Here is a 17,546-nt window from a genome sequence, read left to right as displayed (position 1 = left end):
TAAAAAAGGTATACAAAACACTGACAGAGAGGGATACAATGGTGATTTCTGTCAGCAGAACTTGGCTTTCTTGGCTCCTCATCCCACTGCAGTCCTAAATGTTGCTCTTGCAGGACAAGGAACAGCACAAGGACAAGTCTGCAGTAGAAAGGGGGAAATCTGCAAATGTTGCCCTCCTTTTATTAGCAGAAAGCTATCACTGAATCCAAGCCACACATAGACAATACTTGAAAAAACCTGTAATCTATACATAATTTGAAAGTTACTCACTAGTTGTATAGATGTCATATGTTTTTTCCACCACAAGTACTTATGAAATGATGGTCCCAGTGAACTGAGGGCATAGTAGGTATACATAATGACATGTACAATGGCATTTATCATACCATGGAAAGTTCCTAAGCCACCTGTGAAAAGAAAAGATAGTCCTGTTATCAGTTGCGTACCTACAGACACAAAAAGTTCAAGTGAAAGTGCGAAATACCTAAATAGTGTGTATATTTATTCCAGGGTTTGTTTGTTTTTATACAAAAGATACCTCTATAAGTAAAAAAGGGGAAAAAATCAATGACAAGTGAATTGATTCACTGCATCCAGAGCTTGTTTTGTCACAAGCAGCTTCCAGATATAGAACTAAGTAACCAAGTCCTGTCTTATTTACTAGTGTCAAGTTAGCCACATGGATTTAATCATTGTGACTGATTTTAGGCAACAACTGTTTGTGCAGAATAGCTCATAAGCCCCCACTTTTGTGAATTACAGTTCTGGTTAAGAGCAATTGTGTCAATGAATTTGTAACATCAGGTCTGAAGATTCACTTTAGCTGGAAGATGTAATTTAGCTTCATTCATTACAAAGCATGTCCCCTTGATCCACATTGCAATGCCAAATATCCACCCCCAGTGTGCCCTGAAGACTTTATATCACCTACCAATCCTACAAAATTATAGCAGTAAAGCCAATAAGGCCAGAAAGCCAAAAAATTGAGCCCTACAAGACAGTGTCAAGCAACAATTCCTGACAGGCTGGTGCTTGAATAGAACTAACGTAGCAAGGATACTGAAATTATTCAAGCAGGAAGACTTTGCACAGATTTTGACAGTGGTTTTTCAAAAATAAGCCTCTTAAGTCCCAATTATGGCTATGACGAAAGTCCTCATTCAAACCTTTTACGTAAAAATATAACACATGCTTGTGCTAATGGAACTCATATTTGGGAACAAATATTTACCCCCTGGAAGGGAAAATTAAAGAGGAGGAGGCCTTCCCAGAATTATTTAAGATTAACAGGTAAAGGTAAAAGGTAAAATTTTATTTGTATCCCGCCCTCCCCGCCTAGGCAGGCTCAGGGTGGCTAACAACATCCCATACATATGCAAAAGTAAATATAAAAACTTTAAATATAACAATAAAACTTTAAATTTAACATCATTTAAAAACCAGTTAGTGTATTTAAAATTCATATAATTTAAATTAATCTGGCAGCAATGGTTCTGACGCTAGTTTCTGCCAGTCTGATTAGTTCCATGTTGACATAGGTCCTTAGACAGGACTGTGTTGGCGGATCCTTAGTTAACAGCAACACAGCAGTCAATATATGCTCGTTTAAAGAGGGTAGTCTTGCAAGCCCTGCGGAACTGATCAAGGTTCTGCAGGGCCCGCACCTCCTCAGGAAGCTGATTCCATAGGGCGGGGGCCGCGACTGAAAAGGCCCGTGCTCGGGTGTTCTGAAGCTTGATCTCTTTCGGCCCAGGGATAGTCATTTTATTTTTTCCAGCTGACCTCAGTGCCCTCTGGGGTTCATATGGGGAGAGACGGTCCCTCAGGTAGGCCGGTCCTCGGCCATATAGGGCTTTAAAGGTAATGACCAACACTTTGTACTGGACCCGGTATGTAATTGGCAGCCAGTGCAGTCCACGCAGCCCCAGCCGTATGTGCTCCCATCTCGGGAGTCCCAACAACAGCCTGGCTGCTGCGTTCTGCACCAGCTGCAACCTCCGGGTCCGGCACAAAGGTAGCCCCAAGTAGAGGGCATTACAGTAGTCTAATCTTGAGGTGACCGTTGCATGGATCACTGTTGCTAGGTCGCGACGCTCTAGGAAAGGGGCCAACTGCCTTGCCCGCCTCAGATGGAAGAATGCTGACTTGGCAGTGGCTGCTATCTGGGCCTCCATTGATAGTGAAGGCTCCAGTAAAACACCCAGGCTCTTTATCTGGTGCGCTGATTTCAATGGCGTGCCGTCGAAGGCCGGGAGAGCTGTTTCCCCTCCCAGAGCGCCGCGACCCACACAAAGGACCTCTGTCTTCGCTGGGTTCAGCTTCAGCTCACTCAGTCTGAGCCACGTCGCAACAGCCTGTAAGGCCTGGTCCAAATTCCCTGGGGCGGAGTCGGGCCGTCCGTCCATTAGTAGATAGAGCTGGGTGTCATCCGCATATTGATGGCAACCCAGCCCAAACCTCCAGGCAATCTGGGCAAGGGGGCGCATATAGATGTTGAACAACATTGGGGAAAGAACTGCTCCCTGAGGCACCCCACAATCTAGTGTGTGTCTCTGGGACCACTCCTCCCCAATAGCCACCCTTTGTCCCCGACCTGAGAGGAAGGAGGAAAGCCATTGCAAGGCCAACCCCCTAACCCCAATGTCGGCGAGGCGGCGCGTCAGCAGCTGATGGTCGACTGTATCAAATGCCGCCGACAGGTCTAATAACATCAGTACTGCAACGCCGCCTCGATCCAGTTGCCGCCGGAGGTCATCCACCAAGGCGACCAGTACCGTCTCCGTCCCATGGCCAGGTCGAAAACCAGACTGGCATGGGTCGAGAACGGACGCATCATCTAGAAACCTCTGTAGCTGCAGTGCCACTGCCCTCTCAATAATTTTACCTAAAAACGGTAAATTAGACACCGGACGGTAGTTCGCTAATTCGGCCGGGTCTGCTGTACATTTTTTCAAGAGAGGGCGGACCAATGCCTCTTTCAGAGGCGTTGGAAAGTGCCCCTCTATGTGGGATCTATTTATGATGTCCCGTAAAGGACATCTAAGCTCCCTCTGGCAAGATTTAATCAGCCAAGAGGGGCAAGGGTCCAGATCGCATGTTGTTGGGCGAGCAGCAGAGAGGATTCCATCGACCTCCTCCAGGCTGAGTGGGTCAAAGTGATCCAGCACCAAACCCAAAGACAGGCACGGAGCCTCAGTTTCACTCACTGTTTCCAAAGTGGTAGGCAGGTCTTGGCGGAGCAATGAGATTTTATCTGCAAAATATTTCGCAAATGCCTCGCAGCCAATCTCTAATTCTCTAACATTTGGTTTGCCTTGTGGCAGTGTTATAAGGTCTCCAATTATTCTAAACAATTGTGCTGGGCGCGAATTTGCAGATGCAATCTTGGTTGCAAAGTAATTCTTCTTTGCAGCCTTGACTGCCATCTCATAAGACTTCATAAACGTTCTATAGGATGCTCTCGTTGCTTCGTCCCGAGTATGTCTCCACTGCCTCTCTAGTCGTCTGAGCCCTTGTTTCAGCTGGCGCAACTCCAAGGTGTACCATGGAGCCAGCCTCACACGAGAGCGCAGAGGACGCCGGGGTGCAATTTCGTCAATGGCCCTGGATAGCTGGCCTTGCCAAGTCTCCACCAGGCCATCGAGGAAATTGCTAGTGGGCCAGGGATCCCTCAGGGCCGTTTGGAACCGTTCCGGGTCCATCAGGCTCCGAGGGCGAGCCAAAATAGGCTCTCTGCCCATACAGGGTTGGGGCGGCGTCCCCACACAGGCCTTAAGGGCTAGGTGATCCGACCATGGAACCGCTTCAACAGCAATATCGTTCACCAAAATCCCGGACGCAAAGATCAGGTCTAATGTGTGCCCGGCCTGGTGCGTGGGAGTCGTGACAAATTGAGAGAGCCCCAGTGTCTCCATGGAAGACACTAGGTCCATCGCCTGAGTGGAGGCCGTGTCGTCGGCATTGACGTTGAAGTCACCCACGACCATAAGCCCCGGGAACTCCAACGCCCAGCCCGCCACTGCCTCCAATAGTAATGGTAAGGCGTTAGCTGGTACGTTAGGCGGACAGTACACCAGCCAAACAGCCAACCCCTCTCCAATATCCCACGCCAGACCGGTGCATTCAATACCATCAATCTTTGGGTCCGGGAGAGCCCGAAAGGAGTAACCCTCCTGTATGAGTAACGCTACCCCTCCCCCCCGGCCGCTGGTCCGTGATTGGTGAAAGACTGAGTATCCCGGAGGGGACATCTGGGAGAGAGCTACTGTCTCCCCGTCCCTCACCCAGGTCTCGGTCACGCAAGCCAGGTCCACGTCCTGCCGGAGCAGAAACTCCCTAAGGGTCGCGGTCTTGTTCTTTATGGACCTGGCGTTGCATAACACCAATGACAGGTGAGCTATTCCTCTTGGTCCCACTACCTGCCACCGTTGGGATGGGAAACAGACTGGAAGGTGGCCGAGCCCCATTTTGTCTCTGTCTCCTTCCTTTATATTTCTGTCTGTTCCCACCGTCTTATCTTCCCCTCCCCAGGAGCACTGGAATCCCTTGGCCGAGCATTTGCACTAGCCCAAGATAGAATTCACCGGTATCACTCCCTGATCTGTCTCCGCCTGCCGTTCAGATCATGCAAAAAACTCCCCTGAAACGTTTGACACGTTGATTTCCCTATTGAAAGTTTGTTTTTATGGGCAGATCTCTATGCGGTGGTTGGATGAAATAAACCCAGAGGAAAAAGTGGAAGGAAAATACCTTTCAATGCTTTTAATCAAACACTTGCACAAGAAACTGTCCAAGAGTTCACACAGCGCTATTAACACCTAGGGTGCACAGTTATCTTCTCCATGAGGAAGGGCAGCTTAGAATGTTAGAAGTCACTAGAGTAGAAGGCAATTGGGCTGAAGTTCTGGCACAACTGCGTAGAAGGAGAATTTAATTTGTGGAAAAGCAATGCCATCTCAGAAATCAGAGGCAATGCTGGGATGGGCATTAATGTCAGGGCAAACAACACAGTTCACATGCACTTTGATCACATTGTGCCAAGGGCAGCTGCATCACTTGATGATGCTTTGATGTGGATGATGAGTGTGAGACCACATACAAAACGAGGAATACAGATTTCTTCCACATAGGGTTGCCAGGTCTGACTCAAGAAATATCTGGGGACTTTGGGGGTGGAGCCAGAAGCAAGGGTGTGACAAGCACAACTGTATTCTAAAGGGAGTTCTGGCAATCACCTTTAAAGGGACCACACGTCTTTTAAATGCCTTTCCTGCATTTGGAAAAAATGAAGGATAGGGGCATCTTCTTTTGGGGCTCATATAATTGGACCCCCTGGTCCAATCTTCTTCAAACTTGGGGGGGGGGGTGTTTTGAGGAGAGGCACTGGATGCTATGCTGAAAATCTGGTGCCTCTACCTCAAAAAACAGCCCCCCCAGAGCCCCAGATACTCATAGATCAATTCTCCATAAGGTATAATGGAGTGCCCAGCAGGTATTCCCCCCCCCTTCTGATGAACCTGGAGCAGGGTGAGGGCCTCCAAACCGGGAGAACCTCTGTCTCCACCTGCAGATTGGCAACCCACACTGAAGTTCTGCTCTATCTCTCCCCTCCCCCAAAGAAAACCCTGCAGCTGCTTTGGGGAAAGGGAAAGGGTTGCTTCTATACAACATGACCATGCAATCCACATTGTGGGCCTTCCCTGGCTTCAGCCCTTATTTTCTAAAATGTGCTTTACTGAAGGACTGCATTCAAAGTAGTTTTGGCCATTACAAAAATGAGAAGGTACAGATCTTCGTACTTCCCTACCTACATTTGGAGCCATTCATCTTTCCACAGATATACTGCTTTATGTATCCCCTATAGCAACATACTTGCCACCAATTAAAAAGCGGCAGTTAAAACTTCCACATGTTGGGCGTGGGGTGGGAATGGCAAAAAGGAAAAGCTAACACAGAACCCTCCATTACATTTGCAGAGGCAGTGAGGGTACAATGGGGAATTATCCCTTTGTGGAAGCAACCGCAAACTTCCCATTGCAGAATTATGGGTTTATCTTAAGGCACTGCAGCCTCAGCTTCTCTAGACTAAGTTATCCAGGTCAGCTCATCAGGGAATTTTCTAAAGAACTTAATATCTACCTTGCCCTGACAAAATAATTTTCCATGCTAGCATGCAGGAATTCTGAGCATCTTAGATGTCAACCCCTACTGGATTTGAAACCCTCCCTCCTTCCCCCACCATCTAAAATGCCACTCTTTCAGTCACTCACTCTCTCACACACTCTCTCTCCATCCTGCAACCCTTCACTCAGTGTAAACTGCTAGAATGGAAGTCAGAAGTTTAACAATAGTATAGTAGGGGGAAAGTGAAAAAAGACACTGTGCGTATTTGCATTTGTAAAAGTGAGAGAGAAAGAGCCTGTCTGGTTTTTGACTCTTCTTTTCTTTGGTTGTTACTACTTGTGGTTTGGCTCATTTTCTTGAACCATCATCTGCTTTGCTCATAGGTTTTAAACACTCTGTAATGGATTAAATGACTACCCTGCAGCATGATTCAGTTATTTGAAAGATTTGCTTTGTATGCGGTTCTGAATTCTCTCCTATGTGTTATCTCAACTTCCCCATTTGTAAATTGGATGAACTGCTTTTTAGAATGTGTTTTACTGCATACATATGGGTTTAAACATACTTAAGCCTACAGTACTGTCACCATCTTAAGTTATGTGCCTTTTAGTTCTGGCTTTTTGCTTAAGCCAGAATGGGAAGCAGCAAGAGTGTGGGCAGCAAGGTGTGCTGTCTTGTTACTACACGGTGGCTGGGACTTCCTAAGTACATAGCTGTGTGACCTAGATAGCTGGAGTATTTTTGTTGGCTCTACCTTTGATCCAGTCTCCCCAGCTGCACTACTAGTGGAATTACCTCCATCCTGAGGCTTTCACTTCTTCTGGAACTTTGTCTTAACAACTAAACTAAGGTGGGGGTAAAAATGCCTGCCTCGCTGAAAAGTTCCCAGCTATGAGTCTGCCATCAACAACTAACTAAAAATGTTTCCAGTTAATCTAATAATTGCTTTCATTTAAGATTAACGACTGCCACTTATGTTAGTAGACAAAAATTACAATGTGGGTTTGATTCCCATAGAAATTTTCCCTTTCCACCATCATCTTGCTATTAGATAATATAGGGTTTTCTGAAAACTTGATTTTAAAGGGATTGAAAGAGAGCTTATAATCAAAACCAAATTGAAAATATAATACATCTTTCTGAATTTTTAATGCTAGCTGTTGTTGCTAGAGAACTAATACATATCTAAACCGAAAGAAGATAATTATTTTTAGTAAATATATGAGGTCTAAGAAACCATGCTCATGCTTACGAATCCCTATGTAAGCCTTTTGGATATAAATATAACAAAGCTAAAATGATTTTCTTGCTTTTGTCACTGGCAAACTATGAGGGGCAAATAAGATCTTAAAGTGAAACAATATAGAAGATCATGCTTTGTAAATACAGCCAATTCTTGAAGAAAAAAAGTCTCTTAAATGTGAAATTATTGCTACACCATTTGTTTCAAATATTAAAAATGAGTTCATTTATTTTTATTTTATTTATTTTATTCGATTTATATCCCGCCCTACCCGAGTTCATGATGTTTTCATTTGCTAATACAAATGGTAATAGTCTGTATTTAATGTATGTTTGTAAACTGAAATAATTTTTTTTAATTGGGCTTGCTCACAATTTTTATGCTCATGGATTTTTTGGCTCACGAGGTAGAAATTTTGCACACAACAGCTGACAGCTTTGACAGAACATTGTCAAACATGTAAGATACACATTCAAGGATATGTTCACTTCTTTTAAAAGCTAATTTGGTCCATAAAATGCATCTGTTGTATCATTTGGCTCTCCACTGCCATCAGGAAAGTGGTCTGCATATTAAAGTTGCTTTCTTTAAAATGAAGGTGAGAAATCTCCTTAAACATATTGAATTGTTTCTATAGCACATATTACAATTAAGCCTATTAATTGAACTCTAACTACCTGGAGCAAATTTGACTCCAAACCACCATGTCCAAGGCATGATTGAGTGATGGAAGACATGCAGGAATGTAACTTGGCCGTTTTTCTTTCGCAGGACAAAGAAAACCTGAAACAGTGTAAACAGATCTTAGTGCAACTTGCGTTGTCAAGTGGATGTATGGAATAGACTGTATAATCAAATGCACTGAAATGTCATTGTCTCTCAGGGCTCATTTCACCAATGAAGATGCAGACATACAAGAGAGATTTATCAACTACCGAGGACCTATAAAAGCCTATATAAGCTACCATTTGGCCAGACATCAGATCTATTCAGTGTCACTAGAACTGAACAAACTTATTTAATCTCTTGGGTTGGAACCAGCCAACCTTTCTGCTGGTGAAAATGGAGGAAGGATTCCCTTTCACCACCCCAAAAAAGGCTAGGCTGGGGATCAAGGGATCTGTATGTGCTAAACCCATCTGGGATAAGAGCTATAGTAAGGAGGGTAAGCAGGTGAGATGGAAGTGAAAAAGCTGGTTGGATCCAGCCCCTTATATCTTCCATTTTCTTTAGAAAACCTGGTGTGGCTTTGGGGGGTAGGGAACGGATCAAGACCAGAGTTGCTTTTGCAGTGTTAATGAAGCAGATGCTTCTAGGCTGTTTGCCAGGTTCAGAGTATCCCCTCTGAGTGTAAGCACCTTAGAAATTTTTCACATATAGGAACACAGAGCAAGACCATGCACTTTAGGTGGCAACCCATGATAGTGTACTTTTTTGCTCTGCCCCATTTCCATTCCCCCCTCCTTGTAACAGAAGCAAAAGTTTTTGCACAATTGGTCTGGGAAGAGTTATGACACCACTTCCCCCTTCCTGACCACTACTCTCTATTGCTGGGGAAATTTTCTGGAAAAGTGGAAGGGTCTGTTTGTACCATCACAATTATGTGATCATTTCTTCTTCCCAACTTACTTGTTTCTTAGAAACTATATAGCAAAGTCTCAAAGAGGCCTGAAAACCAGGCAAATATGGAGCTAAATAATCAGGGCAACTACAAAACTCTTGACTTTGGTAATGTATGATTGGCAGGAAAACAGGAACACACAGATTTCCCAGCCCTTAACACTCAGATTAATTACACCATGTTACAGGTGTATATCTACCTACTGATGTTTATTAGTGATGGGCATGAACCTCATTACAAACCTGATTTTCTGACATACATCACCAGTTTGTGCAACCGGAGTTTTGTGCTCATCCCTATCTACAACCCTCTGTGTGGTTTTGGAGGTTCATGGGGTTCATGTGTTGGGAAGTGGGAGGGAATGAAAGGGATCACTGAAATGGCCTGGAAGCGGTGAACTCATCTGCAGTGCTCGCTTGCAAAAGCCATTTAAAAGGAACATTCCCTTTAAATGGCTTTTGTAAGACTTTCCCCTCTATTTTGCTGGCCTCAGGGAGCCACCCCCAGCAGAAAGGAGGGAGGGAAGATCTCAGATCTTCTCACAAACTGAACCAGTAAATGGAGAAGTTCATGTGACCTCACAAACCATGAACAGGGAAGAACTCTTTCATGGTTTGTGCCCATCCCTAATGTTTAACATGACACTATTTTTTCCTTTATATTAAGATATACACACAGAATACAATCTCCGACAACACTGTATAAATTCTGAAGCTGCAAACTTACCGTGTCTAGCAATTCAATGAATTTAGAGAAGTAATATAGCCAACAGACTCGAACCATCTGCAGAGAACAGAAATAATTTTAGTCTAAACACAACATTTTTTAAAACCAGGATTTTTTATTATTATTATTATTATTACAGCTTGAAAGTCTTAAAAATACCAAATTTAAGTAAAGAACTTAGTAATTTCAGCTCCTTTACAATCCACACCATTGTTCAGACTAGAGAGAAGACAGGCCAAAGAAGATTCAAAAAAGGAAAGCTGCATGCTCACTGAGCCTTTTGGTTTACTTTCTGAATGATCAGACCTATAGCACAAACAACTCTTAAAGCTTCAGTGGGTTTAAAAGGCAACATATGATGTGGGGAAGATGATATAAAAGGGAAAAGTTCTTCCTGTATAGGTGTAAAGGGGATGACTGGATTGGAGCTCATGCCTTGTGAGTCATGTTTTTTATTACAGACACATATCCACTCATTTGCAGTTCCTTACTGATTATGTGGTAAACTTGAATTACCAACCCCCCCCCCCAATTACTGCAGCTTAATGGAGCACAATTTTGTTACATTACTCACCCTTAAAGCCATAGGTGACCAGGAGTAATCAACAATGTCACAACGGTATGAATAGCCTGTGGCCCAGCCAGCCATGAGAAACTGCAGGAAGAAGTCATTAGATTTACATTATGTTAGAATGAGCACTGTGCAATAAGTATGATACACTGTGTAGAATGGCATATGTTGTATCTCCCCATAAGAGTCAATCCAGTAATAATAAGTCAGGGGAAATGCTAAGAGGCAATTTTCTGGATGGGGTTTTATTCACATTCCTGTGGTGACAGATAGCAAAATGCAAGCCCACAACTGACAAGTGGGGACTTCCTCTGTACAATTAGACAGGGAATCTCATATACACTAAAAGTGGCAAAGGCAGGGGTTGTTTTGTAGAAAAACAGATGGTGGAGCTCATTCAGGGATTGCTATGCAGCTGCACATACTATTCAATGGGCAAAGAGGTGGAACTCTCTAGAGGAGGAGGAGGAACTCTCAGAAAGATTCAGGAGCTGCGTTCCTGTGAGCTCCCACTGAATCTGAGGCCTGGGCAAAGGGTAAAGTGGCAAAGGTTGTAGACTTATTCACACAGCTGCCTAGAAACCAGAAGACATATTTAATCAAGACCAGTGTTGTAACATCACAGAAGTGATTATATGTAGGTCTTTGTGAAGTACCATCACTTCAAGCACACACACCTCCCAACAGAAATTAAGCCTTCGAAAAATATTCATAAAACTCTTATCAAATTTTTATTTTATTAAAAAATGCAAGTTGAACCCTTGCCATTCATTCAGCTCTCAGCATTTTCACAAGCTAATAAAAGCTTATAAACAAGCTCAGCACTAATAGCTTAATTTCAAAATTTGTAAATAAAAAGCTCATGGAGGTTTCATGTGAATTCTTTTAATAGATATGCTTGCCAATTTGACAGAAATACTTAAAGGTCCAATGAAAGGCAGACACAGTGAACCAACAAAAGCAAAGACTCTCAGTTTTGAATGGAAGATTAGCATTAAAACATTCATTAAGCAAAACTTTAGAATTTAATTTTCAGCGGTGCTGAGCAATCATTAAAGTTTTGTTCTGATATGGTGCGACCGAACTAGTTGTGGAACTCTCATGTGCCAACTCCATAGGTGAATGCCTCCATTTGTGTATCAAAAGCTGATAAGGTGCTTATGATATTTCACATGCCAGGATTTTTCCCAGGAGGGACTCCCAGGAGGGTCTTGGGTGCTCACTCCCCGCTCTGAACAACATAGAGTGAAGTAAAACAAACAAATCAGCCTGCGGGATTCACCCTGGTTAATATCTTCATTTGTCTTCACAGTAAAAGGGCTTAAGGGTGAGTGTTCTATTCCCAAGTAAGCATATTATGTTGGATCCAGGCCACGTTTTCATCAAACAGAAGGCACTTCCATCATCAGAGGAACAATATTTCCCTGCCTCTCCCCCTCCTGCTGCAAGGCCACTGATCTCCCCAAAATGTTGCCTCTTGGAGACAGGGGATTTTCAGAAAGGGCACGAGAGAGCAAACCGGGTTTGCAGCAGGAAGAGGGAAATCACACCTTCCCTTCCATTAGCAGAACGTTTAGTTTGACCCACAGTTTGTGTGTGTGGTAGAATAAAGCATAATCAAGAGAATTAATGCCTCTTTATATAGACTATATATCATGCATATCAATATATGCATGTATTTAGAAAATGAAAGGGGGTGGTTATTTTATTGTTAAGAAAATACTGCAGTCCCAATAGGAGTTTTGCTGCCACAGCACGTGCATTAAGAAGGTGGAAGGGGAGTGTTTTGCCCTTCTAGTTCCTTTCCCAAGCTCAGGGGATTTCTTTCTCCTCATAATTGAGGTACGGGGGTGCTGCAACTAAGCCTCCCACAATTCCAACCTCTGTAAGGTCAGTCCTTACAGACAGGTGAAGTAAATAATCATTTATCTACTATATAGTACTTACTTCATAAGTCAGATAAACTGAAAGAGCCACAACACCAAAGTTGTAGATAACCATAAGTTGTCTCAGTTCAAAAGGTTTCCTGTTCTCCATGAGCTTTGGTCCCAAATTAGTGACAAAATAAATATAGGCTGCAATAATAATGGTCTGTGGAAATGGTGAGGCCATGAGTGGGTAACCTTCAACTCGTGGATCTAGAAGAGAGGGAAAAGCTCATCTTAGTGCTTACCAGTTCTCAACATCAAATGTATTTTTTTTCCAAAAAGGACTGCATGTTTTAAAAAGGTCATAATTCACTAGCAGTACAAGTGCATTCATTTAGGGAATTTCAGCAATAATAAAATCTAGTATCTGTACAAAATGCCAAAACCAATAAAAACAGTCAAAATAAACTAAACGCAATAATAGTTATCTATAATCTGAATGCACCTGTAAACTACTAATGGTCTGTAGCAGGTTTTCTAGGCTGTCTGAAAGTCACTCAGATCAGTTTCACAAATCACTGCTGGAAGCTGGAAGTCTAGGAGAGACGATGAAGAATGTTCCCCTGTAGCTATGAACCTAATGAGTACATATTACCAATATATTATCTGATGTAAGGAAGAATATGTGGGAGGAGGTGCTTCTTGAAGTAACTTGGGTCATGATTTGCAGATCCAACACTCTGACTCTGGATCTGAAGGTCACTTTCTTTTTTTAAAGGCACTAAATGTTCCCTATGACTAGATTTCTCACTTGGGACCCAAATACAGCTTTTCTCAACTGTCATGAAAACTGTAAGCCCTGTTCCAACCTACTTGGTGCCTCGTGATGCCACTCATTTGTTTAAACAAAACTTTGGGTAGTGCTCAGCATCAAATACTTGTCTGTCTTGGAGAGATTGATTTTCTTGTTGAGGCTTATTTTAAAGCCTCACTCATACCTACTGCAATACCATCTCTGAAATGGAATACTTAAACCATTATAGGTATTCATTTTCCATTTCTTGCACTATTTCTAGGAGACTCAAACCATTTCCTTCTTTACTAAATTCTTGTATCTTCTGAAAGCATAACTGGATTGGTCTACCTTTTGGTAACTGTACAAGAATATGCAAAAAGATGTTAACAATTGGATTTAATTGTTTTTAAATTGTCTTAGACATTCAAAATTTCTAGAAGAGTTGTATTCAGTTCTCTGCATTTGCAATACCATGGTAGCACATTTAGCAGTCTCATAAAAATTATTCTATTTATTTATTTAATTCCATTTATATCCCATCCTCCCTGCCAGGGCGGGCTCAGGGCAGCTTACATAGACATGCATATGCATGAGTACACGTAATAGTATAACATAAAAACCATAAAACAATATAAAACATAGAATGCATAGAATAATTAACATTTCGGTGCCATGATCTATGCATTACTTGGTATTTAGCTGATGTCCTGTTGTGTTAATTTTCCACCAGAAAGCAGTCATGCAGATAGAGTGGAATGCCCCTAATTTAATCCAGGTCTCTCATGCCACTTTAAGCCCCATCAGGGGAAATATATAGCCAGAACTATATGGGTTTTAGGGTTGCATGACCTGGTAACATCTAGATTTAATTACTGCAATGTGTTCTATGTGGGGCTGCCATTGACAATTGTCCTGAAGCTACAGTTAGTACAGAATGCAATGATTAGAATGCAGACTGGAGTGGGTTGTAGAGACCATATCACTCTAGTCTTGCTCCATCTACACTGGCTCCCAATTTGCTTCTGAGTGCAATTCAAGGGGTTAGTATTGACCTTTAAAGCACTATATGGCTTGCAGCCAGTATATCTGAAGGACCTGTCTACTCCATCCATCTTTGGAAGCCCTGCTTAAGGCGTCCTTGCCAACTGAGGCTAGATGGTTAGCAACCAGAGTGTTGCTAAAACTTTGGAACCACCTCTCCAGAGATAATCGTCTGTCTCCCGCTATCATTGTCTTCCACTACTGAGTGGAGACTTTAAAGTTTAGTTTGCTGTACCCTCTCCCTAGCAATTGTTATTGGCAGGGCTTTATTTGCAGAAAATGTCCAGCAGGAACTCATTTGCATATTAGGCCACACCCCCTGATGTCACAATGTTTCATATAGGGCTTTCTGTAGAAAAAGCTCTGCTGGAACTTATTTGCATATTAGGCCACATCCCTGTTAAAAAAAGCCCTGGTTATTGGTCCTCCTTCCTTAATGTATTGGGTGTTTATGTTTTACTGAATTGTTTATTTTATATATACTTTAACTTTTGCTTCAATGTCAATGTTTTAATATTTCAGTCCTTGCCACTTTGGGTACCCCATCGGGGCAGAAATGCAGCATAAAAAAGGGTTTAAAACAGGGCAAAAAGGTAACCTAGGGACAGTTATGATTGGGGAAATGTTATGGGAGGGAACAGGTAGCATCCACTCCATCACTGTGTCCCCAATCCATAATTACCCCCTCTAAAAAACTGCTTTTGGAGCTCAAACTCCACTTTGGGAAATCCACTAGGATTCCTCAGTGCCACATGTCCTGTATTTCCCCAAATTTAAGGCTAGACTCCCCCCTGCCCAAAAAATGCTGTCAAAAATTTCTTAAATTTGCACACGAGATGGTTATATCTAATAATAAAAATCCTTTGGAAATAACGTTCTATGGGAAATTGTCTTCCTTTTGAGTAAATATGGTAACCAGACCCTCACTCTCCACATTTAAGCACAGAACTATGGATTACAAAAGGCTAAAATGTAATTGAGAAAGCTTAAATCTCCATTATGCTTTTTTAAAGTATGGGTAGTAACACTTACACCGTTTTCACACACAGCTTACCACGGGGTCACGTTCCTGTTCTCTCCGCAGCGTCTGTCGGATTTCCCATTACATAACCGAAGTTACAGGAAGTGCCGCAGCTTTTGCGTAGCAAACATAAACTGACAGACGCTGCGGAGAGAACAGGAACGTGACCGCATGGTAAGCTGTGTGCGAAAATGGTTTTAGTCTTTCCCCACTCTTCAAAAGAACTGTATTATGTTTCTCTTTCCTTTAAAACAAAAAAACCTGCTATTGATGATGGCACTCAAAACATACATTAGGTGCTGTACAGAAGTGACCCAGACTCAGTTCACAATCTAAAAGATACAAGACAAAAATGAAAACATTGAGTTATCTAAGTGAGATTATAAAAACTAAAAAATAAAGTTGATATAATAGTATGAGCAGGAAGAGACAAATATTTTATTCAAAGAATTTATATGTTGCCTCTCAAGAGACCTACCTGAGACAGTGGAATTAGAGTGTTAGTATAATGGAAAAGGAGAAAGCTTTTATAAGGAACATAAGAAGAGGATCTTCTCTCCCAAAATGTCCCCCGGAGAGCCTTATGCTCATCGAAATAACATCTTCTGGTAGTCCCCAGCCCTAAAGACATCTGTTTAGCCTTGACCAGAGCCAGAGTCTTTTCAGCTCTGGCTCCAGCCTGGTGGAACATGCTCCCAAGTGAGATCAAGGTCTCCAGAACCTATTACAATTCGGCAGGACCTGTAAGCTATAAATGAATATGATAACAATAATACCAAAAACAAGATGGAAAAGCAAAAAGAATGAGAGAGCACCAAATAAATATGTGAAGGCAGAGATTTCCACACAAGCCTTTCAGAACTGAAGGTGAAAAAAAAATTCATTCATTAGTTGCAGGTGAAAACAAGTTGAGACAGAACATCCTAAGCAGGGTTTTCTCGCCTAGCTAAATTCTAATTATCACCACCCTTCCACCCACTCTTCATGCTTACATGGCTTATTTCTCAGGAGTCAGCACCCCAAGATTCTGCACGCTAGCCCCTCTGCCTCAAGTTCACCAGAAATAGACATGGAAAGGCTTGATGATTAGGTTCCTACTTGAAGGTGTAATGTAGGCAAGAATCACATCTATGGGGGAAAACAGGTCTGAATTTTCCTGTGGGGGTCTACATTCAAAATCCTTACATTAGAACAGCCTTCCTTCTTCTGTCATGGAACCTTTTCTACATAGAAAGATTCCTTGTTCTCTGAGCCTTTAATATATCTGTGCCACTGAGACAGAAAGCAATGGTCACTTATGAAGGCACCATGGAGGCAATGGTGTAAAAATTTCCTCTCCCCACGCTTCTTTCTCTAACTTCTGCTCTTCAAAAACTATGACCATAAGGAACTAGCCCATACTCCAGAACTGTGCTACTTAGCCAGGTAGTACTAGATGGGGACAGACTTTTAGTTACCCAGGCAGATAGATGGGAGTTCCTACAGCTTCTAGCTCTTCCTGGCAGTGGTGGGGGGAGGGGGGAGAGAAAGTAGAAAGGACAAAATTATGTCAACTATTGTCCCCCTTTCTTGGATGTTAGATGTCATCACCTACCTTTGCAGTGAGAAATGGCAGAGTTCCCCAGAACACAGTTTGAAAACAAGAAAAACCCCTGTGCAGTTGTGTCTTGTTATTCTAATAAGGTCAAGTATATGTAACTGGGCACAATTACTTGCAATTCAATCAGGAGGCCTCAATTTTAAATTATATTTTTTTGGGGGGGGGGCGGCAACTGGGATGTTGGCATACCACTTACAAGCCAACTCTCCCCATATTTCTTGCTGCAATGAACACTCTTACTTGTTTCCTAACACTGATGTGGAGCTGTCTCAGTTTGGTGCATTTAGTTCATTTGCTTTTAAAAGGTTTTTTTAATCTTACTGTCTAAAATTCCCTGTGTTCTTGTATATTAAGATTTCTGTCTTCTGTATACATAAATGGGTTAATCCATCAAAGTGGGATTTGGCCAACATCTGCAGTGTATCCTCTTCAGCCTCCTCACTAGATCACACCCTTTTAATCACCCCATGCCCTATTAAATACAGTGAGAAATGTAGGGTTGCACAATTCACAAAACAGCAACAGAACTTGTTTTGTGTGTCATGCTGCAAATAGCATTTTGTACAACTACTCTGAATAAAAGGTTTATTACATCACTCTTAGGTTGCAGCTAAATGTGTTTTGCTTCTAATGTTTTTTTCCCCCCTACCACAATCACCTTCTAGGCAGCTTGCAAACTCAATTTAACACAAATTAAGCCAGAAGATACCTAAAAACAAGTAAATAAAAACATCTGTAGTTAAACCAGATGTGTTAGTGATCATTAAATGATTAAGAAATCAGAGGGATTGAGCTCATTCATCCAAACACAGGCAGACACACAAACATGCTTAGCAAGTGTGCCAAAGTATGAGGCAACCAGAAAAGTCTCTGTCAGCAATAGTCACCCACACACCTGGCTTAGGATAGGGACCAACAGGAAAGAGCTTTGGACAT

The 17,546-nt window shown here is 42.4% G+C and overlaps 1 protein-coding gene across 2 annotated transcripts in view; it reads right to left on the bottom strand.

Annotated features, from left to right (window-relative positions):
• Positions 1-17,546, bottom strand: part of ELOVL7 (ELOVL fatty acid elongase 7) — a 90,929-nt gene that overhangs the window by 2,783 nt on the left and 70,600 nt on the right. Inside the window, exons 2-7 of one of the 2 annotated variants that reach the window (XM_060235949.1) lie at positions 15,302-15,342; positions 12,232-12,422; positions 10,288-10,368; positions 9,714-9,770; positions 8,044-8,149; positions 271-407 (exon numbers count right to left, since the gene is read on the bottom strand). In XM_060235949.1, the coding sequence (XP_060091932.1) occupies positions 271-407; positions 8,044-8,149; positions 9,714-9,770; positions 10,288-10,368; positions 12,232-12,396 (546 nt within the window). In that variant the 5' untranslated portion in view covers positions 12,397-12,422; positions 15,302-15,342. The remainder of the gene's footprint in view (positions 1-270; positions 408-8,043; positions 8,150-9,713; positions 9,771-10,287; positions 10,369-12,231; positions 12,423-15,301; positions 15,343-17,546) is intronic. The other variant, XM_060235948.1, reaches the window with a different exon arrangement.

The sequence above is a fragment of the Heteronotia binoei genome, chromosome 4 (assembly GCF_032191835.1).
Source record: "Heteronotia binoei isolate CCM8104 ecotype False Entrance Well chromosome 4, APGP_CSIRO_Hbin_v1, whole genome shotgun sequence".
In the NCBI taxonomy this organism is placed as follows: Eukaryota; Metazoa; Chordata; class Lepidosauria; order Squamata; family Gekkonidae; genus Heteronotia; species Heteronotia binoei.
Note: the sequence above shows the minus strand (reverse complement) of the source record. Positions and strands in the feature narration are given on the sequence as shown.